Source organism: Fringilla coelebs (genome assembly GCF_963513975.1).
Source record: "Fringilla coelebs genome assembly, chromosome: 2".
NCBI lineage: Eukaryota > Metazoa > Chordata > Aves > Passeriformes > Fringillidae > Fringilla > Fringilla coelebs.
Genome location: NC_140029.1, coordinates 17082226 through 17108871, shown reverse-complemented (window position 1 = coordinate 17108871; position 26646 = coordinate 17082226). Strand labels below are relative to the sequence as shown.

At 44.5% G+C, this 26646-nt stretch overlaps 1 protein-coding gene across 1 annotated transcript in view; it reads left to right on the top strand.

Annotated features, from left to right (window-relative positions):
• Window positions 1-3358: 3358 nt before the first annotated feature.
• NHS (NHS actin remodeling regulator) overlaps window positions 3359-26646 on the top strand; it is a gene marked incomplete at its 5' end in the record, with an annotated part of 241744 nt that continues 218456 nt past the window's right edge. The window contains one exon of the mRNA XM_084226455.1: window positions 3359-3758. Coding sequence (XP_084082581.1) covers window positions 3359-3758 — 400 coding nt within the window. The remainder of the gene's footprint in view (window positions 3759-26646) is intronic.

Below are 26646 nucleotides of genomic sequence, written 5' to 3'. Positions count from 1 at the left end.
CAACAGTCGCTGTGGGCTATGACCAGGTGCCTGCTACCACCAGGAGCACCAGTGGGAGATCAAGTAGGACCTTTCTTTTACTCTGTTAGCCCCCTCTTGCACTCCCACATTGTACAGGTTTGAAAGCAAACCATTGCCTTTCACTGATATGGGTGAAAGCCAATGCCATCCACAGCAGCATCCCAACCTAAATGTATAGCTACTAACATAGTGAGTACAGCTCATGCACATGCAAGAAAGCAGTACAGTTCAACATGACCTTTTTTCCTGCCATAAATAAATACACAAGGATTGGTTTCACCTATTTATCTTTGTTCATGACTCATATTCTTCCTGACATGTCTCAATCTCTGAGGTTAGAAAGTGCTTCTTGAAGTCTAGCAATATGGCTGGTTGGTTCAGGCTGATGTGTCCACAAATTAAATATTCTGGGTCTTGAGGTTTAACTCCAGCCAAGAGAAACCTCCAGTCAATGCAGAGGGACTGGCACCTCTGAGGGGCACTTCAGAACTGAGACAACATTCAAAATCCCCCATGGAAGATTTTTTTCCTCTCCTTTTGCTATAATAGACTCCAAAGACCCATTGGATGAGTCTGAGGTTAACCTTTGGGACTGCAAAGGTTACTCTGCAGTAACCCTCTTACTACATCTGCTGTTGAACAGACATCCCAAGAGCAATCCTGGGGGCAGCTGAGAAGTTACTGAATTTGGATTTGCACTGCATAATATTACTGATAAAAAACCACATAGTAAGTGCATGACTGGGGCAACCTGACTCCCCAGTGCCTGCAAAGACAGGAACTTTGCTCTGACCAGAGGAAAGTGACACAGTATCTTCATCTGCCTGGTAGAATGGGCCAGTGCCCTTTACCCAAGCTGTATATGGAGTCTGTTCTGCTTGCAATGAAAAACTAAGAAAAGTGCAACAGCTCAACTTGTGCAGGGAAGGACAGTAATGCTGTAAACCTTCAAAATGAAATTATGCTTCCGATGGTAAAGATGCACAGACTTGGCAGAACCTTCCTCCTTTAAACAGCTTCATTCTTGTGTGGTTTGGTGCTGTGTGTCATGTACTCAAGTCACACAATTGTCATGGGACTTGTCCCTAAGGTAAGCTGCACCTTTCCAAGCATGGGACAAAAAAAAGGACCTTGGAGTCTGTGTAATGTGAAGTGGTAATAACAGACTGGGAAAAGTAAATGAAGGGGAACTGGCTTCTAGTAGCTTTGCTGAGGTTGAGTAGGGATATACTGCCAGAACCAAGGTGCTGTTTTCCAGGGAAGGAAGAGAGCTGCACAGCTCTTGTCCTGTCTGAGCTGATCAGAGAGTAGGTGCAATTGGGAGGCTGTGGTAAGGTGCAATCTAAAATCCTATCCCTTGCAGCTTTTACCTGTTACCTATGGCTCAATTCACTGGCTTACCATGTTCTTGAGAGAGAGGCCAAATGAGTGCCTGAGCTGATTTCCTCAAAGGTATCTACTGCTCCGGCCTGGTAATGCTATACTGCTGTTTCTTGGTCCTTTTCTTGTGATCCCACATCAGTTTGGGTGGCTGCTGCTCTTTCTGAAACATTAAAACTTAACAGTTTCCCCCTGCTTTATGAATCTCAAGTGAAATATTAAAATACCTTTCAGTGGCTTATAAATAACATAACATGACTCCCCCAGCTAGGAAGAAGAGTACAGTCCATGCTTCATTACAAGAGCTAAAAGCCTTCCAGCTGCAGAGGAAACTCAGCAATGTGGGGTACAAATACCCCAGTGATTTTAGTAGTGGCTCATCTTGGGTCCAATAAATAGTTTTAGTACTGTTTGAGCACTGCCCCTGGACCTCTGACAGCTTTCACATCCCTGTTTGCTTCCACGGCGTCACACCTGAATTTCAAACCCCCAGGAATTGTGAGACTGGGACAGGCTCTGTGCCTTCCTCCCTGCCCAAGCATAGGGCTGGCATCCATTTCAAGCCAAGTCAAAAACCTGAGCTAAAGACCTGAGCTGATTTTGTGTCATGGTGTGTTCCTCCTTCCAGAGGCAAAGCGTGAAGGCACATGAATGATCCATGCTAAAAGCCAGCAGCAGGGCCAGCAAAGTTCATCAGCTCAGACTCTGATCTCTGTGAAAGCAGCTGTATCCCCCCTCTGGACCTAAGCTTTCCCCCCCAGGAGCAGGTTGTTGCATCTGCAGAACGTGGGCTATATGTATCACCAGGACGGTAGTGATGCTCTCTGCAGCTCAGGCTATTTGACCAGAGGTAATTAAAAGCTGCCTCTATGCGGTCATGTAATGACAGACTGTACCACAACACTCAAGTGCAAGGATGACAAGTTAAGGTCAAGTGGGGAAACAAGTTGCTGTTTCCAAACAGTGGAATGCCTGCATTTGCGTCTGCCTGGATCTCCTTTTACAGTACCTCTTTCAGTGGTATTTACTACCAGTTCTTTAGAGTTTGTGTTCAGATTTCATGTCTGCTTGTTAGGCACGTTCACCTTTCAGAAGTCTATGTACGCAAGCTGAGCGGTATTGCGTCAGAAGCAGCGCTCCTTGTCTGACGGGAGCCCAGCTTTCCCCGACACTTCCTAAGAAGCCGGTGCCCAAGTGCATGCACCTGACTTCAGGGCGTGCAACAACCTCCGTGGTGCCCCAGAAGGTGACACCAGTGGGCGGGCACCACCCTCCCGCAGCAGTCGGGCCTTGCTGAGTCGGGTTCCCTTCTGCCCCTCGAAGCAGCTTCTCTTTCTTCTGCGCACCTGAGCAGCGCTCCCGCCGGAGAGCAGACGGGCTGGGCCGGGGCCGAGGAGGCAGAGTCCGCCCGGAGCCGCGGTCCCCGCCCGACAGGGGCCGCCGGTGCCTCCGCCGCCCGCGCCCCGGCACCGCGGCCGCTCCGCAGCGCCTCCCCGCGGCGGCGCAGCTCGGCACCGCCCCGGTCCCCCCGCCCCGCCGCTCTCCCGGGCGGGAGGCTCGGCGGCTCGCTCCTCCTCGCGGCCGCGGGATTCCTGTCTCCGGGTTTTCGGGCCGCCCCTTCACACCCGCCGCCGGAGCGGGACGGCGTGAGAGGGAGCGAGCGAGCGAGCGAGGCGGCGCGGATGTGCCCCGGCTCCCGCGGCGGCAGCGGCAGCGGCGGCGGCGGATGCTCGGCGGCGCGGCGGCCGCCCCGCAGCCCAGGAGCCCCGCGCAGGGAAGGAGCGAGGCGATGAGCCGCCCGCCGGCGGCCGCCCGGGAGTGACGGCGGCGGGCAAGCAGCGGCGGCGGCCAGGAGGAGAAGGACGAGGAGGAGGAGGAGGAGGAGAAGGGGGAGGAGGGCAGCGATCCCCGCCAGTGCCCGCGGGAGCCCGGGAGAGCTCCGGCCGAGGGCTCGGCCATGCCGTTCGCCAAGCGGACCGTGGAGCCGCAGCGGCTGTGCCGGCGGCAGCCCGCCGCCTCCGTGCTGGAGGAGAGCTGGGGCGCGGAGCCGCCGCCGCCGCCGCGGGACCCGCCGCCGGAGGAGCCGGGAACGGCGAGCGAAGGCGCCGAGGCGGCTGGCGGCGGGGAGAGGGAGGCGGCAGCGGTGCTGATGGTGCTGGACCTCTGCTCGGTCAGCAACGTAGCCCTGTCGCGGATCCTCCGACAGCTCTCCGACGTGGCCCGGCACGCCTGCACCCTTTTCCAGGAGGTCGAGGCTGACATCCAGGGTACCCACCGCCGCGTACGGGCGCTGCACGGCCGCATCGCCGGCCTCCAGGGAGCCGTGCGCGGCCTCGACCCCAAGCAGGAGGCAGTGCGTAAGTACCACGGAATGCGGGATGGATGGGGAGCGCCGCGGGATGGATGGGGCGCACCGCGGGATGGATGGAGCGCATCGCAGCACGGGGCGCCCGGCGGGGAAAGCCATCCCCTGGCAACCTGCCGTGCAAAGTTTGGGGCCAGAGTCGGTGGGAAAGGAGCCCCGGCGGGGCAGCAGAGTGGGAAGGGAACGGGCGGGCGCGGGTCGGGTCTGCGGGCGCCGCTGGGCGCCGCGGCGATGCCGGCGGGAGGGATGATGTCAGTGGTTTGTGCCTTACGTAAGGAGCTGGCTGGCGGGGCTCTCGGGACGCATCTTCTGCAGCCAAGGGTTTGGCCAGGGAGGGGGACGAGGTCTGTCAGCTGGGCGCCGGGACTGATGGAGATGATCCGCCGCACTCGGGCATATTTGTGTTTTCTCCCTTTGCCGGCCTGTCCCCCTTCCCCGACACATATCTTCCCCTTAGAAGTGTCTCTGAATTCCCGATCGAACGCTCTTAAGTAGAAATAATGAAACTGCTTCGTTACCTAACTGTCGGGGCCATAAAATGAGGGAAGTTTGGCTAATGACTTCTTTCTGTTTAAAGAGTGGCCCTGAAGAGCAAAGAGGGGAGGGTGGAGGAGGGGGAGGAGGATAAAGATCAAGGCAATATAGAACTTGTGTTATGAGCAGTGCTTGAATCCTGTTTCTTCTCCACCCAAACTATAAAAGCAGTGAAAAGCTCTGTAGTCATAACAGCTGCTGATTTCTGCTGAATATGGCTCGTGTTCACAGGAGTGTAATGATTTTGTACTCTCGCTGGTGCATACGCTTCCCAAGCACTTGTGGATACGTGGGGTTTTTTTGATAGATAGAGCTGTGGGTTGGAAGTCTGGAGTAGCAGAGATTGCTATTGGTTCTGACCTTTCAGTATCTGTTTCAGGAAAAGCAGTGGCTTGAAAGGAGAATTTGGCTTAGTTTTTGCCTTTTGCTGTACCCCTCTAAATCCTGAGAAGCTCCACTAAGTACAGCAAAGTGAGTTTACACCAGGATAAGCAAGACCCTGCCCTCTTCTAGGTGTTTTTCATAAATATGCCATTTAAAAAATTGTGCTTTGGATTTCCTCCCCTTTGGAGCATTGTGGAATATACGTAATTCTTGTAGGATCAGTGAAGTTGTTGTGATTAACAGAATCAAGCCTTAGGTATTCAACGGTATTTAAGCTGCATACTCAGCATCTGTACAGTGACAGTGACTTAGCTGGGGATGTATTAATGTGCATCAACCATAGATGAGAACAAAATGAGGGAGATTTTTTGTGATTTCAGCATGAGTGTGTAATCAGAGCAGAGTGCTGGGCTGTGATTGGAAACTGCAGTGAGAAGGAGGCTTGGCTGGGCTAGTGAGGGAACTGTCTGAGGAAATGAAACTCCTCGTATCACATTCTCATCTGTAGGTCTTTTGAGCTGAGTAAGTGTGGGTATATACTAATGTAAGTGAGAGCAGAGCTTAGCTGTTCTAATCTCTATGGCTTTTTTCTTTCTGGATTGTGCAAGTGCAGCTTGTTTGCAAATCACAGAGCAAAATCTTGATATTACAGCACAGTTATGTCATCTGCTTAATTAGAGAGTCTGGCTTTATCCCTGTGATGATAAATTTTTTTAGTGTTTGGTTTTCTTTTAAATCCTTCTCTCTTTAAGAGAGGAGAAATTTTTGGTTATGACCTTCCCTGTGTTTGCCAGCTGTTCCTCCTTCTTCTTGTATACAGCACAGTGCCACTGATAGATCTGCAGATGTCCCTAGGTCTGGTCAGCCAAGGGATCCTCCACAACGCCGGGCTTTGCCCCCACCCCTCCTCCTGTAGGTGTGTGTCTTGCCTGCAGCTGTACAGCTGCTCAAAGCACACCTCCATCCTCATCACTTCTCTCCATGCAGCGCTGTACCACATCTTCCCTGAAGGTGAAAGCCTCGATACAATCCAACCTACATGAACAGGCAACTTCTGTGCCTCCTCTGGCTGCTTTTATTCCCCCTCCAGTGTTGGATCAGCAGAGCTACATTTGCACAGTGCTGCATCTGAGCATCTCAGCTGAGACCCAGCACTGAACAGCACCACTCTGTTATCTCCTCACATTCCCCCAAAATCCATACACACTCACAGCAATACTCCCTTTGGCCTGCAGACCGCTCACTGTTCCCGAGGGACAGATAAAACTGCCTGGCAGGAAGCTGCCCATCTTCCCTGGAGTGTATAATGATAGTGTGCTTTCTCCTCTCTGGGCTGACGCCTCCTCCTTCATTATTACTTTCAGCAAGACTATGCTAATGTTTGTTTTATGCATGAAGTGCCTACATAATTCACTCCTGAAAGTATTGCACTCAAATTACTACACCCAGTTGTTTTTTTGAAACCAAGAGAGCAATCGCAGGTGGTCACAGATCTGCCCAGGACCTAATCAGCATCACATTAAAGCATACTGACTTCTATCTCCTGTGGTGAGCATGGAAATGATGGGATGACCTCAGGGCTGTCTTTTGGCTGTCCAGCCCAAATGACACATCTAAGAATAATTCAGAACTGGCTGGAGGTTTGGACTCACAACCACAAGGAACAAGCTGGTGACAGGCATGCAGCCACCCCACCCGTGGCATGACTGCAACGGCTATGTTGAATTTATTGCATGTTATGAGTCTGGAGGGGCTGGGCTTATTGGTGCATTGACTGAGACACCATGTACTGGGATGTTAACACCAGGACAGTGCAGCCCAACCACAAGTTTTTCAAGTATTCGGTTTAAAACTACTAGCCTATCTTGCCACAGTGAGACATTCTTCATATTCCAACTTCAAATGCAGTACAGTGTTTTGAGAATAATGCTACTGGACACTCCCCAGATACAGAGCTGTGACAATGGAAGGCCTTTTTCTCCAGGTCTCATAAGCCAGCTGTATTCTGAGACTCCCCTGTGAACACTCAGGCTGCATTAGAAAAAGGAAATTATGGGCTAATGCCATCTCAAGAGCTTTTGGAGCCAGTGGTTAGAGGGGCATTCCTTGCCCAGAATGCCATTCCTTGGCAATTGCAGAGATGATACCGAGGGGAAGAGGAGCAGGAAAGGAGTTATCTTGCAAATAGCATAATATGCAGTTTTGCATAATAATGTTGTATATTACACTGAAAATTATGTATCATTATATTGAAACATCTATGTTGGATTCAGGGAATATTAATGAAGAATTAAAAGTAATTAAAACTGGCATTTTTCCAGTAATGCTTATCACTACTGTCATTTTCACAAGGCCTTAACATTCTAAGCTCTGTTGCTGTTGCAATGGTGAGCATTTGCAAGTATATATATACTCTGCTTTATGAAAATTATTTAAAGTCCTCTACTAAGATACTAGTAAAGGTATTTACTTGTGTGTTGCCTTTGTTTTTGTCAGTGTTCATTGTGATTGGAAAACTTTGTTAGGTACAATAAAGGGTGGATTCTGGGTAGTTACAAGCAGGTCATCTTCAAAAATTCAAGGTCCCTCCCCTCTGCCTCCCCAGATGCTGCTTGTCCTTTCATCTTTCTTTTAAGCCTCTGGCCAGCCAGCATCTTGCAAACATGAATTCTTTCCCATTCTCTGAATATAAGAGAAACAATGGTGAGAAATGCTTTCCTGCTCAGCTCCTGAGCTGACTACTTTACTACTAACTACTGCTACTAACTGCTTTTCATCATGAGCAGTTCCAGGGTCTGCTTCTAAGGCAGAACCATGTAGGAATAACATGATTGTTGTCAGTCTGGATGTTGCTTAGAGTTTTCTTGTTGGCAGTGTGGTACTGCCCAGGTTTATTATTAGAAGCTTGATTATCTTGGTAATACGGAAACACAGAAGTGCTGGACTAGTGTGTAGACTCGGGACTCAGTGCCTCCATGGTTATTTGAAAAGATGATTTCTCAGTCTAGGGGACTAGACATCAAGCAGTTTAAGTGGAATATTGTACTTTACAGAAACTGATGATGTAAGCCATCTTGCTTTCTGAATAATAGGCAACAAGCGGGCAGCAGATTTTGAAAGCCCTAGCTAATGAGATCCTTTTTGCACCCTGGCATCCCAGAGAATTCCACACATTCCAGGCTTTTTTTCAAATGCATCAATGTGCTACCAATAGCCAATCTTTCTAAAAGCTGTATGGTTTCCAGAAGTTGCCTGCTGTATCTTCATTTCTCCACTTTTCCATTCCTGATTTTGCTAACAGTCAGTGATGCAGCTGCTTCGAAGTGTGGGGATCTCCTGTGTTACTCTGCTCTTCAGAGGCCTTTGGATCTCTACAGTGAGCTCCTCTATAGGATTTTCTTTTTTCCTGAAGTGTCAGTATTGAGATAAAAAAGACAGCTCTGAACTGATTCTTTATAATTTTAGGCTCTGCATTAATTTATTCTGTTTGATTGAAGTTGGTTACTGAGAACAGCCTGGCAAGTTTCACTCTTGCTTTTAGTCTCTTTCCTTATGCTTTTTAGGTGGTTTTGTTTTGATTTTGTTTGGTTTGGAGTTTTTGTTAGTGTGGCTTTTAGCCACACTGATATAACGCTTTTCTGTTTGGGTTTTGAGCACTGCAGGGAAATGTTTAATCTCTTATAAGGTTTTCATGTATTTTCTGCCACAGTCCTACCATTTTTACAAAACATGTGTTGGAGCCAAAGCTCATCAGAAAATGCACCTCCTCCTCCTCCTTGACTTAATGTGCTGAAGTCTCAATTGCTGTTGAAATGTAATCAAGAAATTGTCATGCTTCCATCTCAGATTTCAGTTGCATTGTAAGGCCATCCCAGGCTTAGGAATGGTGAGGATCCTTGCAGAGATCTTCAGAGAGGTACATAAGACCTTAAGAGTAGATACATCTTGAAAGAAAAAAAGCATTCATGTTGGGAAAATAAGTGTTGCACTTTATCTCAGCTTCTCGAGAGCTTTGAGATTGAAAGTGCAATTTTCATGGTATGGATTTTCTGTGGTACTGAGGTGCAGCTGTAGATCTCCATGGATTGGATACATTTACACAAAAATACTCAGATACTGCTGGAGACAAAACAGAAGAGTTTCCTAGCTTCCTTTAACTTTGTATTATTGTCCTTTATAGTTGGTGAGGCTAAGTGTGGGGGTGGTTGCACTTTTAGAGGTGCACACTAATGTAACCTGGGGGACATGAAGCAAGAGGATGTATTCAGGGCTCCTTTTGTGCACTGAAATTATATTAATTGGCAAGTCTTTCTTGGGTTCGGAATAAAACCTCCAAAGAAAAGCAGCTGTACACTGGATGTAGTAATCCATCACTTTCAGCTTTGTTTCCTTTACCTGCCCGAATGGAATGACACAACCTCTTCACTTGCCGTTTTGGAAGAGGAGAAAGGCTTTTGGCTTTACTTGCCAGGTTTGGTTTCTTGGTGTTGTGCTGGTCACTGTGTGTTCATTTGTGTAACAGAACTCACCTCTCTGGTACACTTGCCTGTAGTTTGCCTGTGAATGTAAATAACCCAGGCTGTGGCTGTGGGAATGTTGGAGAATTTCCTCAGTGCATGGTTTCTTCTAAATGCAGAGGTTTGATGGCACATTAGCAGAGTGGAAAGGAGAGGGAGGCCAAAGCATGGGCTTTCCTTCTTACCTTTACTGCTGTCAGAACAACAAAGGGACAGAGGAAGAAAAACCTGCTCACTTAAGGATCCCAGCCCCACTTTACCTTAACATTACTGGAGCACCATTAGCTAGAGTACTGTCATTTAGCAGAAAATATGCCTTATCTCTGTTTACAGCATGGTGATAGAATACCTTTAACACAGGAACACAACCATTCAGAGGCTTTGCTTGAGGTATTTTTTCTCCTGCATTTAGTATCTGATAGAAGGTAATGGAATGGAATTTGTCAGGTGGCTTTGGCAGGGATGAAACTTTTTGAAAGCTGGGGTTGTCCTTTTCAGTCCTGTTAGCTTGTGGAATGCAGACTCTGGTCTCTTTTCAGATAAAAGCATAGTGTACAATCCTTTTTCCTGCCAAGGCCAGTGAGGTGCTCAGTGGAAAGGCTCTGGGAGTTCAGTGCTCAGGTAGACTCAGTAGACTTTGTCTGGCAGAGCCTGGTAACAGATGAAGAGCAGAAAGCAGTGGTTTTCCTCCAAAGCCATCCCCTGTTTAACAGGTGTAAATCTTCTAGAGTTTTGCTGAATTTAATTTCCTTGGTCTTCCACTGGTGTAGCTTGGAAAGCCTTTGTCTGTTCTATAGCTCCTTGCTTGTCATTCCACAAACAGTACTTAAGCTAATGTACCAGGTGTGAATGTTTGGGGATTTTGTTGCTAGATAGAGAGCCTGCCAGTCAAAAAAACACATCAAAAAACATTCAATGCTTGATTTCCACCTCACTGCAGCTACACAGCTGTGTAATATCATAGTAGTTATTGCAGCTTCTTTCTGGCTCATGCTCAAGAGCCAAGCAAGGGTCTCCAGTGGGTTTATTAGAAATTCTGCTGGAAATGTTTAAGCTCCTTTAAAACCAATAAGGTCTCCTTTACACAGGAGCAAAACTGCATAGGAAATAGAACCAGACCTGTAAGAGACATGAACTTACTGTGGATCTAATGGTTTAGCAGAAATTCTTCCTACAGCCCCTTTTAAAACTCTGCGCTTCTATTTAAAAGCCTTAATAGCATAATGTTTGTGTTCATACAGAAACATAAGATGAATGTTCCAGTGAAATTAATGGAGTCATTCCTACTTTTGGTTAGTTTCCCTGCTCATACAGGGGAGATATGGTGATTAAGAAATAAACGAACTCTGGTAACGTGCTGAGGGCATGGGGAGGTCATTCACCTGTTGATTCAGATGCATAAGCAACGTTAGTTTTCCGTTTTGAAAGATGAAGGGCCTGGAGTGTTTCCAAAAAACTCTTGCACAGTTCTCAAATGTCCTTGGACTGAGGGAAGGACTTGTGGGAAGGACTAGCAGGAAGGAAATATGAATACCCAATTTCAGGGTGCCACTCAGCTGCTGTTCTGAATCAGCAGAATCAGGTTTTGTTGGCATTTCTTACATAGGTTTACCTGTTCTGAGGCTTCAGTTCTGAGGATCGGATTAGGCTGATCTGGCAGAGATGTGCAAAAAGTGCAGAAAAAGGATGGGAGCAGTCCTTACTGATCCCTGCCATGAGCCAGTCCCAACCTCTTCTTCTGCATTCAGACAAAAGCAGACTTCTGAAATGTGTTTGTTTAAAGGCAGCACCTGGCTCTTCCTCTCTCCAAACTGGAAAGCAAAAGAGATTGGGTGCAGGGGAGCGACAGCTGTTTAAAAAAGCCCCTGATCTGACACATTTCCTTCACACATGTACCTAAATCAAGCAGATACTCCCAGGGAACTCTTAATAGAAATGTTACGATCTCCAAAGTGGGGAAAAAAATAAGGCCAGCTGATGTGAGTAATACATGTGTGTGTTTGAAATGCATTGTTGCAGGGTTGCGTGGTCGCTGGAGTCAGAGAGCTGGGATTTCTCAGAAGCTGCTCTTCCCAATCGCTTGGCATCTCCATGTAATCAGAGGCTGACATCAGACTCTCGATTGGAGCTACTTGAGCTATTAGGCTGTGAAGAGCAGAAACTCTCTGTGTTACCCAGTGTGTATGAGGGGGGAAGGTTTTTTTCACTTCCTTTGATGTATTAGCATCAAGAGAGGGAGTCTTCGCTTCATTCCTAATTGCTTCTCGTCTTTGAATTTATATACCAATATGTAAGTAACTGCAAAGGGAGATAGCAGAATTTATAAAAAGTTCAAAAAGGCAGGGCTTAAAGCATGATTAAAATAAAAGATAGCATAGTCTGTATGCTGTTTTTAGCTGAAATATCTCCCTAGAATACTTTCCATTTACATTCTCATTATATCTAACTGCTTCTAATGCACTGCTTAGTTTAACAACTGGCATGTTTTTAGGGTAGATTTTACAGTAGATATCCACCCACTGTGTTCTTAACTTGAGACTTTAAATTGCAGTATCTGTATTGGACAATCTTTTCTTATACCTTCTTGGCTGAAGGCAGGAAAAAAGCAATACTGATAGGAACCTAATTAAGCCTGTAGTCTTATTATACCAGGAGCTGTGTGCTTGAAATGCTGCTCAATTCAATGAGTGCTGCGTGGCACTGCCATGTTAAGTCCCAGCAGAGAGTGACATACTTTTTTTTAATAAGATCACTGTAATTCTTACAAAGCCACCATGGTTTTCTCTTTCTTTTCAGCTGCCAAGGCAGTTGGACTTTGAACTACAGCCACTCAGACCAAATCCCTGAGAAAGTTTGGTGGAGATGCCTTGCAAGTGTGTGCATGTGATTAAAGGGAATGAGCATGTGTTTGTGCTATAAAAATGTACAGTCTTCAGGCCTCTGCAGCTTTTCCCCCTGCCTTTTCAAAGTGTTTTTTGTTATCTTGACAATGTTTGAACAGACTTTTAAGTTGACCTAGACAGAAGGTGAGCTGGGGTGGAAAAGGTACTAATCCTTCTTGAAGATGTGTGTATCAGTGGCTACAGAACTGGGTCATTCTTAGGATCAGAATATGTAAGGTGCACTGAAAAATTCCAGTGTGTCCAGAGGCTTTGGATTGCTTTAAAGGCAAAACTGGGCTCTCTGTGCATGCTCAATTTTGCCTGTTTTTTTTTCCTTTTTCCAAAAAGGCATTGCCAAGCATTGTTCTCTTCAGAAGCCTATAACTGTCCATGATTGCAGAAATCAGATCTTCTGGGTGATGAAACTCAAGATAGGCAGCAGTAACTCACTGTGATGCTCAGAGGCAAACTTTTTAAAGATGCTATACACGTTTCACTACATCCACTACTTAGTGATCTAGTGATCTATGATAAGGGGTGATTTAATTTTAAGTGAAACAAGAGATTAATTATGATTTAATGCTTACCATGCAAATCAGAGTTGGTCCAAAGAATGGATACTACCCAGTTCCATTTTTTTTTTGCCTGTAAAGTTTATTTACTTGCAGGAAATAGAGGGCCTGTTCTTGTCATAGGCATGGTCTTTTCTTTGGTGAAGTGGTTTTTGGTTAAGTGTTGTATACAGGAGGAGAGTCAGGAGATGTATCGTAATTGATTTCTAAAAAAAGAAAGCATATATCATGGATTGACCACTGACTTTCATATGCCCAGCCTTAACCCTGGAACTACATTGCTCTGCACAGCCCAAACTTTTAACGCAAGCTTTTTTTCTTTTTGTAATTTTTGGGGGGATGACTTTCCCAACTTTCCCATACTTATCCAAACCAGCTTCTGACTGGTTCTTCTGCTTCAGGCTGTACTAAACTCAGCTCCTCTGGTCCTCCTCTACCCCACTTATTTTAACCAGCAGTTAAAATCATCACAGAGGCTCCTATCTCAGCACACTGAGGAGATCTCATCTCCTCTCTTGTGTTGACTATTCCTTGCAACAAGTATTGCTGCAGGAACCTGAGGTCTTGGTCTCTGCAGAAAATTGCCCGAAGCCTTGCACATGGTTAGCATACCAAAGACAAATTTTACCCTGTAAGTTGGATTATCCTGGCAGCACTGTTTTAGCCTTGTTTCTTATCCAAAACAAGTATTAAGGAATAGCACATTCTGTGTGTATAGCAGGGAAGGAGGTGGCTGTGCCTGGGTATCTCACACCAGCCATTCAGGAATTTTATATTTGTTACTCAGCTACAATTTCAACTACATTGCCACAATGTAGAAATCATAAAAGAGGCTGCCAGGTAAAGGAGAGGACAGATTATTCCTACTGCATTTGGAGGAAGGTCTTGCTCTTTATTAGAAACTAGAAAATCCACTGGGGAAGGAATCATATATAAATGTTCCAATCTAATAAAAAAAAGTGCTCCAGTTGTAGCTCACATTTACTTCATGTGAAAGTCAGTCTTTGCATGACATAAACGCTGGAGAAAACCAGGTTTCATTAGTTCCACTGTTTGCAAAACTGTTTGTTTGTATTCCTCTTTCCCCTCCAGAATTGCTGGTTATTTCTTTTCAATTTCAGTATTGTTTTTTTGAAAGTTATGCCTTGAATGACTTTCATTTTGTGCCATCCTATCCCTTACTCCTCTTCTCATGGTGGTTTCACAGGGGCTATACTTTTACTTCTGTCTTAATAGCACAGACACCACCCCCTCACTCCCTTCATGGTGTGTGTGAATGAACAGTATTAATTTTTACAACTGTGGTTTATTCTCCATTGATTATCTTTAATGTGGTGCTGTCTTGTTCAGTTAATAAACTACCTGCTAAGATGTAATTATCCCCCTCCCCCAAACATAACCTGCTTTTAATAGATGTTGTAAATGCACTCATTGTGCCTGGCACATTAAAAGCACTGGTTTAAGTTCCTGTACTTTCAAATTGCGCTGTAGATGAAGTGTATTTTGGGGCAATCATTACTCTGCTAATATTCTAAAATAAGTATCACTGCTTCATTACTTCAGTAGTATTTTTAGGCCTCTGTTACAGCTGCCACAGTGTTGATATAGCCTTGGTGCCAAGACAGGTTGGATAAACTATGCTCTGGACAAAACCCTCCTAAGGGAGACTAGGAGGCTTACCTGAAGGTTTATCATTAATTATAGATCTCTGTTAGCTGAGGTGAATCAGTGTCCAGACTGAAGTATAACCTAGGGTATTTACCTAGTTTGTGCTGTAAATATTTTTTAGAGACCTCTGTCAATATACATAAAATTCAGAGCATGATTCTCTCTCAGATACAACAATAAAATCATGTGCCTACAGGTACATATGAAAATGAGCACCTGTGTTTGAGAAGTGCTGTGTCTGTAAATGAATGAAGGGGTTACAGCTACATTCAGCAGCTATAATGTGACTATTCATTTATGAAATTGTCCAAGTGGAACTTAACACAAATTATTAGTGTAGATTAAAGGTATGTTTCATTTATCTGCTTGTTCTTAAGAACCTAGTAGAATGGCAATTAGTTAAAGAAAATAAGAGGGAACAGCAAAATATCATAGCTCAGGCTGATTATTTCCTTTATGAGTCTTGTCTGGCTTTAGATCTATCTTGATAAGCAACATCTTGGACTGTGAGACTAAAAGGTTAAAATAAGTAAGTGTGCCCATTTTTGTGCAGACCTTATTGAAATAGGTTTTCCTCAATGAGGAAGAAAAACAAGAAGAGATTCTTAATCAAAATTCTGTGTGTCACTAGGGGCGGAACAACTTTGTGTACACACACACACACATATATACAGAGAGAAATGTGTATCTAGATAATGGAAGAAGATCAGTTGAAAGATTGGACAAGATCATATTGGTCACTGAGATTAGAAAAGCTTGATACATGGGAGAAGAAATTTACAGCCACATTAGCAGCAAACTGGTCAAATGAGAGAAAATATTTAGTACTCCACCTCTCATTACATAGGTAAAAATTGAAGGTAATTGATGTATCTTGTTTTTTACTTGTTTTGAATTTGTATCTTCATCCAAAAGCATCTCATGGTTGAGTTCACTTCCTTCCCATTCCCTCCTTCTCTCAATGGAAGATAACTTTAGACTCAGAGATTGTGGTGTTATTGATGAAAACTCTTCTACTGCATGTAATGGGTGATTAGAAGTGAGATACAGCTGCTTAGGGATGTGGGAATTCTGCTGTTTGGTACTTGCATCCTTGCAAGAGTAAAGACTTTGCTTTTGAATGAACTACCCCTGCTATATTACAGCAAAAGTTGAAAAATAAAATTAAAACGTAGAAAAGCCAAGTTAATGAAATAAAATCTTCCAGGAAAATAGATGGGTAAATGAAAGGTGAAGTGATGCAAGTCTAGGTCATAGGTTGGACTTGATGATCTCAAAAGGTCTTTTCCAACCTGGTTGGAAAAGACAAATGACACTGGTGATACAGTGTCATTTGCAGAAGCACTGAAGGAATATGTTGTATTTGTTTTCACAAAGAGGTGTCTCCCGTGCATTTGTTCCCTTTTGAGACAGTCCAACCTTGGGCTTGTTAAATACATCTCTACAGAAGTTGGCACATACTGACCTTGTTTGCTGCAGTCTGCTCTTCTGTAGCTTCTTGATTCTAGTGGCGTGAGCCAGATGGACCGAGCCCTAGAGCTGAATGTTGGAGAGCATAATTAAGTGCTCTAGTATTGAAGGCTGGAGCTGACTGAGGCAAACTTTGGCTGATACTACAATATTTCTTTGTCCAAGTTACATCTCCAGTGTAAAAGTAATTCCTGTTTTTCCTTTCAGATCATATTCCTTGGGTATGAGGATGCTGAATTATATACCAATATTATTTTCATTGACATAATAAACAGTTCTTTCTACGACTTTGTGCCCTGATAGCAAATTTTTAGAGCTTGTGGAAGCTCACCTGAATTTTCCTTTCATATCTGTACAGCCTTTTTTCTGCAATGTTTTGGAGTCAGCGTGGTCAGTTGTGAGCATCATGTGAATTCTGCTCCCTGGAAGCCCCATGTCAGTGTGGTCCTGGCCAAGCACATTGTGGACACTGGAATGTGGTTTATGAGGAAACACAGCAAACAGCTTTTAGGTGGACTTTGCTGCTATCAGTCAGTGGTTGGTAGGTGTATAGAGCAGACTCAGTCCCATCCAGGTGCTGAGCTCCTCCTGAGTGAGCTGAGAATGTTTAGTTTTGCAGGCTGGAACTGAGAAGGAGGACCCAGCGGCTAAAATTCTGCTGCCTAGGGGACCTGGATTCATCCACCAACTTTCCATGACAGCTTAGGGGGAGGTTGCTAGTGCTGTTGAGATCACCAAGTTTTAGCACTCTAAACTTTGGCCCATCCCTCCTGTTCAAAGGTGAGCCTGTCTTTCACTCTTGAGTAGAGGAAGTTTCTAGTTCAGCCGAGTCCCTTAAGTTCTGTGAATGTCACAGTGTAAAGTGGGTACTGCCACAGGCTTTTTGTCACTCTCTTCTCAGGCCTGTGGCACAGTGACAGCACATCCTTCCTCTCAGAGGAGTTATCACACAAGCAGTGAGATCAAGCTGGCTTGTGGGGTGATAGATCCACGACACACAGACCTGGTTTGTAAATGACAGGCAATCTGCAAGGCTGAGACCCTTCCACATCAGGAGTGCTTCTGTCCTTGATGGGCAAATGCTTTCAGGTGCCATATGAAGGCAGTACTCCTAGGTGGGATTCTCCAGTCTTACTTTTCAGCAAGCAGGATTCCTTGTAGGCTGGAACTGAGGACATCTGCAGGCCTTACTCTGTGAGGACTAACCTTAGGTTGGGCTGAGTTTGCAAGTGCCAGTCTTTCTTTGAGGTCTGGCTCGTAGAGAAGATGGAGCTTTCTTACATTACAGACAGCTTGTCCTGGTTAATTACAGTCATGTAAAGATGAGGTTTTACCTTGGGACTTGGTTTAATTAAAAAACAGTCCTGGGAAGTTTATTAAACATCTACATTCTGTTTATTAAACATCTACATCTGGGTGCCAAGTTCTAACACTGGTTTTCTTCAGGTGCTCTCCCAGCTTCAGTCAAAAAGGGCCACCTGAACCTGACATCTGCACTAATGAAAGGGGAGGGAGGACAGACTGGCATTCTCTGTCCAGCCAGGTTTCAGCCTGGCAGCTCATTTTTCACAGCTTGGGCTTGTGTCTGGGCTTTGGAGAAAGGTTTTTGCAGGTAGTAGTGCCAGAGGAAAAGTTGCACTGCAGAACTTAATGCTTGCCCTGTGTAGTGGAAAAATCATGATCATGCACGTGAAATGTGGACTTAGAGGAACTTTGTGTGGGTGGTCTTGTTTTTACTCTTTCTGCCCCCCCTACCTCTCCCTTCCTGCTCACGTATGCTGAAGTCTGTCATCTATTTAACTTGAGCTTTTCTAATAATCCTAGATAATATACAACAAAAACAATAACAAGGTGCCTGGATATACAATCCCTCTGAACTGTAGAAGCCACAAGATCTCTTAGACATTCTTTTTGTTAGTACTGGCTTGTGAGAGACCTAGCACTCCATGATGCCCATCTGTTAGCAGCATGTTTAAATGTGATTAATGTGAAAGTTGCAAGAATTGCAATAGCTTTTGCTACTCTACAAGAGAATCTGTCACTGTTAATCTCTTGCAGTATTAAAAGCTTAATAAAGCAAATCTAATGTTATGGAAAGCTGTAGCTTTGCTTTTGTTACCATCACCTTAGTGTATTATTAAACTTGTATTAGCTTTTCCTCTGTAGTTCACAAGCATAGAGGGAGTGTAGATATCATGCACATGCAGAAGAATATTTAAATCATCATTTAAGTATGAAGTCTCTCAAGAAAGAGATGCTCCAGCATAAAAGAGGTTTGGACAACATTGGGTTTGATTGTCATTTCTGAGGGGATGTAGACAGAGCAGGATGTATCAGAAGAAGTAGAAAATGAATTAGAAGAAATAGAAAATGCTGATGGAGACTGGGAAGGTCACAAGCCATGTCCTGATTTGGTTGTTCTTTGCTGTGCCTTGGTAGACATGGTTTACCCGCCCATGGCAGTAGACCTACCTCATTAGTAGTTTAATCAGAACTGTTGCATCTTTAATGGATGATAGGCAGGATAAGCAGTATTATGTCACAGGCAGGGACAGTCTTCTGGAACAGGCTGACACTTCAGGAAGCAAATAGTGGAGGACCCAGGGAAGGAAAATTACTTGTTTCATATAGCTGCTTGTGTTGGAAAGGATCAAAGAAACCATAATGAGTCAGGATCTTTATTTTCCTTTAAAGGAAATTTCAGAAGAGTGATTCAATTAAATAGTAGTTTACTCAAGATCTGCAGGTGGCTTGTAAAGTGTAATCATATCCCCCTTACCTTTTAAACCCAGATCTACAGCTTTGTTCATTTTAGTGGAGATCTCCATTTTTCTATTTACAGTGGCAGTTTGGTAGAGGAGAGGGCTTGTTATAAAACTTCTTGGTTTATGGCATGATTACAAGGTGCTTTTGTTTCCAACAGGGACAGCAATAGCGTCAAGACATTTCAAAACTGCTTGCAATCTTCTTGTAAGATCATTGGGCACTGTAGGACTAATTGAGACCTGTTTTGAGTGAAACACCCCCTCGCTCCATCATGCACAGCATCTTCACAGCTCCCAAGCAGCTTGTCCACTTCCACTCCTTGCAAAAATTCAAAATCAGATCAGATAGAATAGTGCTGCCCAAGGGGTAGTTACAGAATATATATGGTTGCAGAAATCGGACTGGACTTTGAAGGATTTTCTGGTTCTTCCATGCACACCTCTATAATCCAGTCTTTGAAGCATTTAAGAGCTTGAGGTGCCATGATTAAAAGCTGCAAGGACCATGCTTTTTCATTTACCCTCTAAAAGGATGGGCATCAAGTCCACTGCTCTGAGCCCTTAGGAGGACTTGCAGGGAAGATTGCTTGTCAGTCAGACTGAGTGCAGCAAAGGGGCTTTCTCCCTTGTTGCACATAGTTGAAGTGAAACTGTTAAATTTGGTCCCTGAGGGCTGTTGTGGCACACCCTGCGCCTCGCTGTTGCTGCTGCTCTTTGTCCTGTGAATTGAAGAGTGATGCCCAGTATCCTCCATCCGTTCTCTACAGGACAGTCATGTGCCAAAGGCTTCAAGTGGTGGGCTGAGGTGAAGGTCATACAGCATGTTATCAAATTAGGAGACTGCTTTGCTCTGCCCCCTCGAGGCCCTCAGCTCTTTGGCAGTCAGTATTAGTTCACACTGTGAGAAATTCCAAGAACTTCTAGGATGGTATTCCAAAGCCTTGCAAAGCTGTGCACAATAGTGTAAAATCTGTTTACAGGAGTCCTCATGGATCAGTTCCTTCTTGTACTCATGGTTGCAGGGATATCCCTGGAAAAGGGCATTTTTTTCATGGCTTGAAGGAGTCTTGGAGACAGGGAGTTAGGGGAAGGAGAATTCATCTGCACCTTAAATGCCTTGCTGTTGCCTTATGCTTTTAGTTCACTTCTTAGCTGTTAAAATGTGGAGAAAAGAGGATTCGGTAAGTGACTGTTTGTCTTCAGTGAATGCCTGCTCAGGCAAGGCACGTGTGATTCAGCTACTAGTTAGTAGTGCTGATATACCAGAATTGGCAAGCACAGAACACTCCTGCTGCTGGATCTGCCCCAGTTGCTTGATGTGCAGCGATGAATGGATGAACATTCACCAATGGTGTTGCACAAACAAATAAGTTAATAAAAAGCAGCTGATTGTGTAAGATGTAGAAACTCCAAAGTAGCACTGAGATTATTTAAAAACAGATGTTCTTATCTGGAAACTCCTAGTAACATAGAGTGGTTAGGTTTTTTGGGGGAAAAATACCAGAACAGGATAGACACAAAATAAACTCTCTGCTTTGTTTTTAAATGATTTAATGGTGAATAATTTTATAACAGCTTTTCTCTTGAAGTCTTATCCCAGGTCTGAGTTTGACAGCGAATTTAGCTTTGGATTATCTCAGAGATAATTTGAGCTGCCCTGGCATTCTCCAATGAGAGAATTAACTCACGAGGAAAAGCTTTTTTAAGGGGACGCACTGGAAGGAAAATGCTCTGCGAAAACCGGAATTATACAAACCAGCTGTCTGGCCTTTTGTACCTGCGTGTAAGTGGTATTTAACCCTTGCCACCCTTACCCGTCCTGCTGGGACAGATGAACTCCTCGGCGGACGGCAGAGTGGGAACAAAGTGCGGGCGGTGCGGCTGTGCCAGGCCAGGCTGTGCCAGGTGAGGCTGTGCCAGGTCAGGCTGTGCCAGGTGAGGCTGTGCCAGGCCAGGTTGTGCCAGCCCAGGTTGTGCCAGGCCAGGCTGTGTGAGGCCAGGCTGTGAGAGACCAGGCCGTGCCAGGCCAGGCCGTGCCAGGCCAGGCTGTGCCAGGCCAGGCTGTGCCAGGCCAGGTTGTACCAGGCCAGGCTGTGCCAGGCCAGGCTGTGTGAGGCCAGGCCAGGCTGTGTGAGGCCAGGCCAGGCTGTGCCAGGCCAGGCTGTGCCAGGCCAGGCTGTGTGAGGCCAGGCCAGGCTGTGTGAGGCCAGGCCAGGCTGTGTGAGGCCAGGCCAGGCTGTGCCAGGCCAGGCTGTGTTAGGCCAGGCCAGGCTGTGTGAGGCCAGGCCAGGCTGTGCCAGGCCAGGCTGTGCCAGGCCAGGCTGTGTTAGGCCAGGCCAGGCTGTGTGAGGCCAGGCCAGGCTGTGCCAGGCCAGGCCACGGGGCTGTGGCAGCCCAGCCTCAGTTCATTATCCGGGCACACAAAGCTTCCCGCCCTCAGGAATCCCTTCGAGGTTTGTTTTGCCTTCTTTCTCTCCCCCCTGGAACTCAGTCAGAAGACTGGGCATCCGGAGCAGTCGCAGCAAGCTGGATCGTTTCCATTTACATTTCTCTGCCCTCTGGAGGCAAAAGTTGTCCCCATGATTGTGGTGTGAGGTGTATGAGTGTGTCCCTTCTGCCCTGTGCTCCCCGGGTGCAGAATTGACTCCTCTGCCCATTTCCCTGGGAAGAACGTGGTTTTCTTTTCACCTGTGGAAAGGAGCCCAGACCACTGCTCCTGGGTGTATGCAGACTCATTTTTAACTGCTTCCACAGCTTAAGGAGCGCTCTGTAGCTATGGCCAGTGGCAGGAGACTTATATCAATGTCCACTTTTTATCAGCTGATAAGAAAAGTGGAGTGGTGTCCATGCACATCCTCTTCAGTAGTGAAAACACCTGAGGATGACAGCCAGTTTGGGTGGTTACAGTGAGCCTTGCTGCTCCTGCTGGAGAGGAAATGAAATGCTTCTGTGGGGTGTTCCAGGGCCATGGAAACAGCACATGGCGATGTTAGTGTCCTGCTGTAACAGCAGACAGAGCAGCACAGGCTCCCTCCCATCCCAGGCATGGCCTGCTGCAGGCTGAGGCAGCATGGAGAGAGGGCTCAGGGGAGGAAAAGAATATTCTTTCTTCCTCTGTTACAGCAGAACACTGACACTGCCATGTGCTGTTTCCATGGCCCTGGTACCAGATGGTTCCAGCAAAGTGTAAGAAGTACTGTAGAAACAGTAGTAACAACTGCCCACACATGAAGCTTTATCAGAGAGAAGGAAGGCTTGGCTTTGACAGGTCCTTTGGAGCATGAGCTTCTTATGTGCTGTTTATTCACTCTGCTGTCATTGCACATGCTACTATTAACTGAGCTGGGTGTGTGTTTTTTTTTGTTTTTTTTTTTTTTAATTTCTTCCTAAATTCTTGGCCTTAGTGATGAAACATGGCCAGCAGCTCTGCTGGTTACCTGTGTATTGCCTGGGAACTCTCTGGAATTAATTTAATTTCTCTGAATACCCACTTGTTCTTCCATTACAAAGCTGGATAATTAAAGAATCCCGGAATTCTCTCTCTGTACTATTCATTCCTTTGTGTACCTCTTTCTTGTGCCCTTATATCTAAATTAAATACATTAGACCTCTCCAGTGTCTTTCCATCTGTAGATCTTTTCATGCCACTAATTATTTTTATAAGCTGCTTCTAGAGCTCTTTTATTTCTCAGTATCATTCACAATTCAAAGGAGGCTGCAGACAGCAGTATCCTTATGAGGGTGTTCAGGGAGCTCCTTTCTCCTCAGTTTCTCCCTCCATCCTCCCCGTTTTTCCAGGCTCAATGCTGTAGCTTTCCCTCACTAAACCCAATGACTTTAGCCATTGTAAGTGAAGAATACAGAATCCTTCATTTATGTGTATTAATCTGATAAGTAACTAAAGCTACAGGCCTAAGCATCTTGGTGAGCTGCCATATCATTTGCTAATCATTAACACAGTTGAAAGACTTTTTCTTTATTAAAAAAACAAAGTACAGTCTTTAAAGAGCAGTATTTTGCAAGAAGAGAAAGCTGTGTTTGTTTTGAAAGGAAGATTTATTGGGATGATATAATCCGACTTGTGCTATCTCCTCACCTGTTTTTCCTCAGGGACACCATCAATCTTTATTAACATTTCTAAATCAAAAGATAGAAATGATAGACAAATTCCAGAATGGGATGAAAATGCTAACAAGAGCTGAAAGAGAAATCCTTTCCTTTTAATACCTGCTGAAATTGAATTCAAAGAGGATCTAGTTCACTGTAGATGTGTGTGATCTCAGAGCAGTTTTGTGGCTTCAGTCCTTTGTAACACAAGATCCGACAGAAAGAGCAGGGGTGCATGGGTCCCATCTGGGAGGATTTATCATCTGAACTCCTAATGCTGGGCTTGCTTTTTATTTTTCCATCTAATCTTTTTGCACTTTCATGCTTCACATGAAACAACTCTGAGTGGGTCCTCACTTGGCTGGGTCCAGCTTCTCACCAGCTCACCAGCTTTACCATTTCCTTCCTTGAGATGCCTCTAGCACAGCTGATGCTTTCCTTATCCTTTGGGCTGCCCCTGCCTCTGGCTTTTGCAGTGCTGGCTCCCCCACAGCATTAATACACACAGCTAGATGTTGCCAGTTCTGTCTGATGATGGGTGTTGTCCTGCACTCACAAAGTTAGCACAGGTTTGACAGAACTTAATTTTTTAGTCCCCTCCTTGGTGCCATGCCTGCATCTGACCTGTGAAAATGCATTCAAAGAAAAGTGAGGCTTTCTAAGCTCTTAGAGGATGAAGGTTTTAGAGAGAAATTGTCCCTTAACTAGCATTGGAGGGACATTTGCTGAAGAAGCAGCAGTTAAGCTTGTACTGTTGAAGTTCACTCTCATTTCAGGAGAACACTTCAGTAGAGGTCACACACAGACTCATCTGGGGCTACCTGAGGTCTCTTCCCTCTGAACATAATCTGTGACACCTTTCCAATGCATGCAGAAACAAAAATTTGCTCCATGGATTAGGAAGAATATTAGACAGAAAAGATAGGAAAGGTTGTTTTCAGTAGACCATGCACTGGTGCCTCTTTCAGACAGAAAAGTGGTAAATCAGGCTGAAAAAAAGATTGTTTCAAAATTGTCCTTCCCTTTACTTTCTTCACTCTCACAAAAAGTAGTCTTGTGACCCCAGCAAGGGAAAGCATGCAGCTTGACTGACTGTGGTCTTTTGACACAGTCTGAGCATGGCAACCTTATCTATAAAGTCTAACATCCACAGATACATACATGCAGGTTAAATATTTATTCATCCACATATTTAAACTGTAATGTCTTAAATTATTAGATTTATTCACACATTTAAACTTTGTTTGCAACATTCTTTGAGGCTATTTGTAGTTTATTGTAGAGGGAAAGAAAGGTGAAAACCCAGGCTTTTTCTTATTTACAGGTAAAGTGTACTATGCTGTGATTCCATTGACTGGTTTTCTTTCTTGACTCACTAACCACAAATTAATCCACAGCTCTTCAGCACTGAACTACACTGGGTGAGAGTAAGAACTGTGGGCTGTATTGAAGAATCAGAACATTTTCTGATTTGCTTTTCCCTTTTGATCTAGTGCGGTGTATTGCCTGTGTTAAAACTAAACAGAATTAACTTTGTAATCTCTAGTGTACAGCATCAATTTCTTTTTCAAATAAGCTTTGAATAACAAGAGATAGTTACTGTTGACATTTGTTCAACAAAATATTTTTTGTAATACCTAATAAATAGAAATGTCTGATAGTACTCATTTTTTAATACAGAAACTAAAGAATGACTGCTCCTTAGGGAAATAAGACACTGTTTGGGAATCCTGGAACAGCCAACCTATGTGAGACAGTGCAGCACATCCTGAATTGATGCTGTGTAACAGAACTTTTGGCAGAGCAGAACTGCCATATATAAATGAAGTTGATGGACCTGGGTCACATCTTTCCTGTGGAAGTAATTGTTGCTGGATGGTTTTAGAGTAATGTCCTCCAGGGTAGTCAGGGAGGTAATTTCTTCCCTGGCTGGCTCTTCCAAACGTATCTGTGCCTTCATGGTCGTGCAGAAGATAATGTTTGGGAGCAAATGAGACAGACATAGTCCTATAGTTTAGGCTTGATGTACTTTGCAATATCTCTCTGGAAAAAACCTTAGCCCTAATTACTGGTTTCTCTGTGAAAGCATGTAAGAAATCAGCTGGTTTTAGCAATAGAAATTTTGTCTCAGAGATGTTCACGATGTTCACTAATGCCGAATTCTGGACCAACACCAGGAGATAGGGTTTTGTTTGTTTGTGGTTTTTTTGGTTTGTTTGTTTGCTTGTTTTTCTCTGAAGAGTTGTAAAATATTCATATTCTTCGTGTGTGAACATTAGTCACAGGGTGGCGGGTGAGGGAGGCTTCTTGGTGGGTCAGGCTTTGCCGCTGTGGCTTTTCTTGCCTGTGCAAACCCACTGTGAAATTGGAGGAATCTCTGCTGACAGTTTGAGAGGTTCTAAGGTGAGCAATGGGATGAAGCACAGCGATTGGGACTAATGCTTTGGAAGGGCATGACCTTCAGTGCATATGGACCACAGGAACGCACTGAGTAAATATATAAAATGTCTCTGAGGAAAGAAGCTACTTTAAATTTAGCGTTGAAATGCAAGTAAGAGGGAGAGAATGATATTCAAATAGACACAGGAGTCTCAGAAAGGACAGGTGCCTTATTTTAAACAGACACTACTTACAGTTTAATTAGATTCCCATGTTAGTCCCTAGGTCTGAAGGGAAATGGAAGAAGTATTCAAAATTCCAAAGGATATGATTAGAAATTGAACTAGTCTGAGCAGGTAACAAAATCTGCTTTTTTCTCTTTGTCTCTCTCAGGAGTGCAGCGGCTGGTGGGGAAAAATTTGCTTCTTGTGATTGGGTGACCTGATTTTGTCTCCCACTTGCACAACACAGCCTCTTGTAAGAAAACGACTGGTCTTAAATTCATACATAATTGCACAGCAGGGAGACTGGGTTAAAAAATGCAGATTTCTGTGTATTAGGGAGCAGAAATCTGTTTTGAACCCTTGAACTTCCTTTGTTGTTTTAATGGCCACCTACAGAACCCCTCTGCAGAGAGCCAGCGAAACACAGTAGCTTCTTTTATATGGAACAGTATCTTCCCCCACCCTTCTCCTTCTCCCCTCCTTTCTGATGTGAATGTAATACTCTATCCTTGTAACAAAGGACACTAATTATGGAACTTAGAGCCTATGTATGTCTAGGCTATACAGTAGCAGTAAATGAGGGTATATTCTGCTAATCAGTGGTACTGAGCTTGGGAACAGTGTTATCTTTCTTTTCTTGAGAAAATGAGCTATGTGCTTTATTTTACCTGTTTTCTTACAGAATAGGAGCTCAGTTAGTAGGTACAAGCCTTCTCCTATCTGTATCAAAGGGACTAATGTTTATATCTTTGTCCTCAGATGTTCAAAATCATGTTCTTCTGCTACAATTTGGCAACTTAAGAAAGCATCAAATATACACACCCTACTGTTGCTGTCCCATATAATTAAGTGCTATAAAGGTAAACTAACATTGTGAATATGATTTTATAGAGCTTGTACTGTATCATACTTTCCAAAGCCTGAATGTAAAGGGCAATGTTTAAAAACATGCTGTGACTAACTCATATGAGTATCAGCAAGAAAATTTAGACAGTGTGCAATACTTTGTTTCATATAAATGACTTCCTAAACATTCAGCTTTACAATTTTGTATCTTTCATGTCAAGAACAAACCAAAGAAACTAAGCTCAAACAAATCATCTTAACTATAAGTGTGTAGAAAAACAAATTTTGTAGAATGGATGATTTGAAAAAAAAAAGGCTTTAGTCCTTGTAGACCTGGGTTAGTATACACCTGTGCTGCAACATTCTTTTACTTCTTTATTTTACCTTAAGATAAAGTAAAATAAAGAAAAATACCACATTGGGAGGATTGACTCTTTCACAGTTGTGTTCTTGTCCCTGTGTTGATGTAGAACTGGATAAAGTGGTGTTCTAGCCCTGCTGGGGATCTTCTTAAGTGCGACCTGTCCTTTGA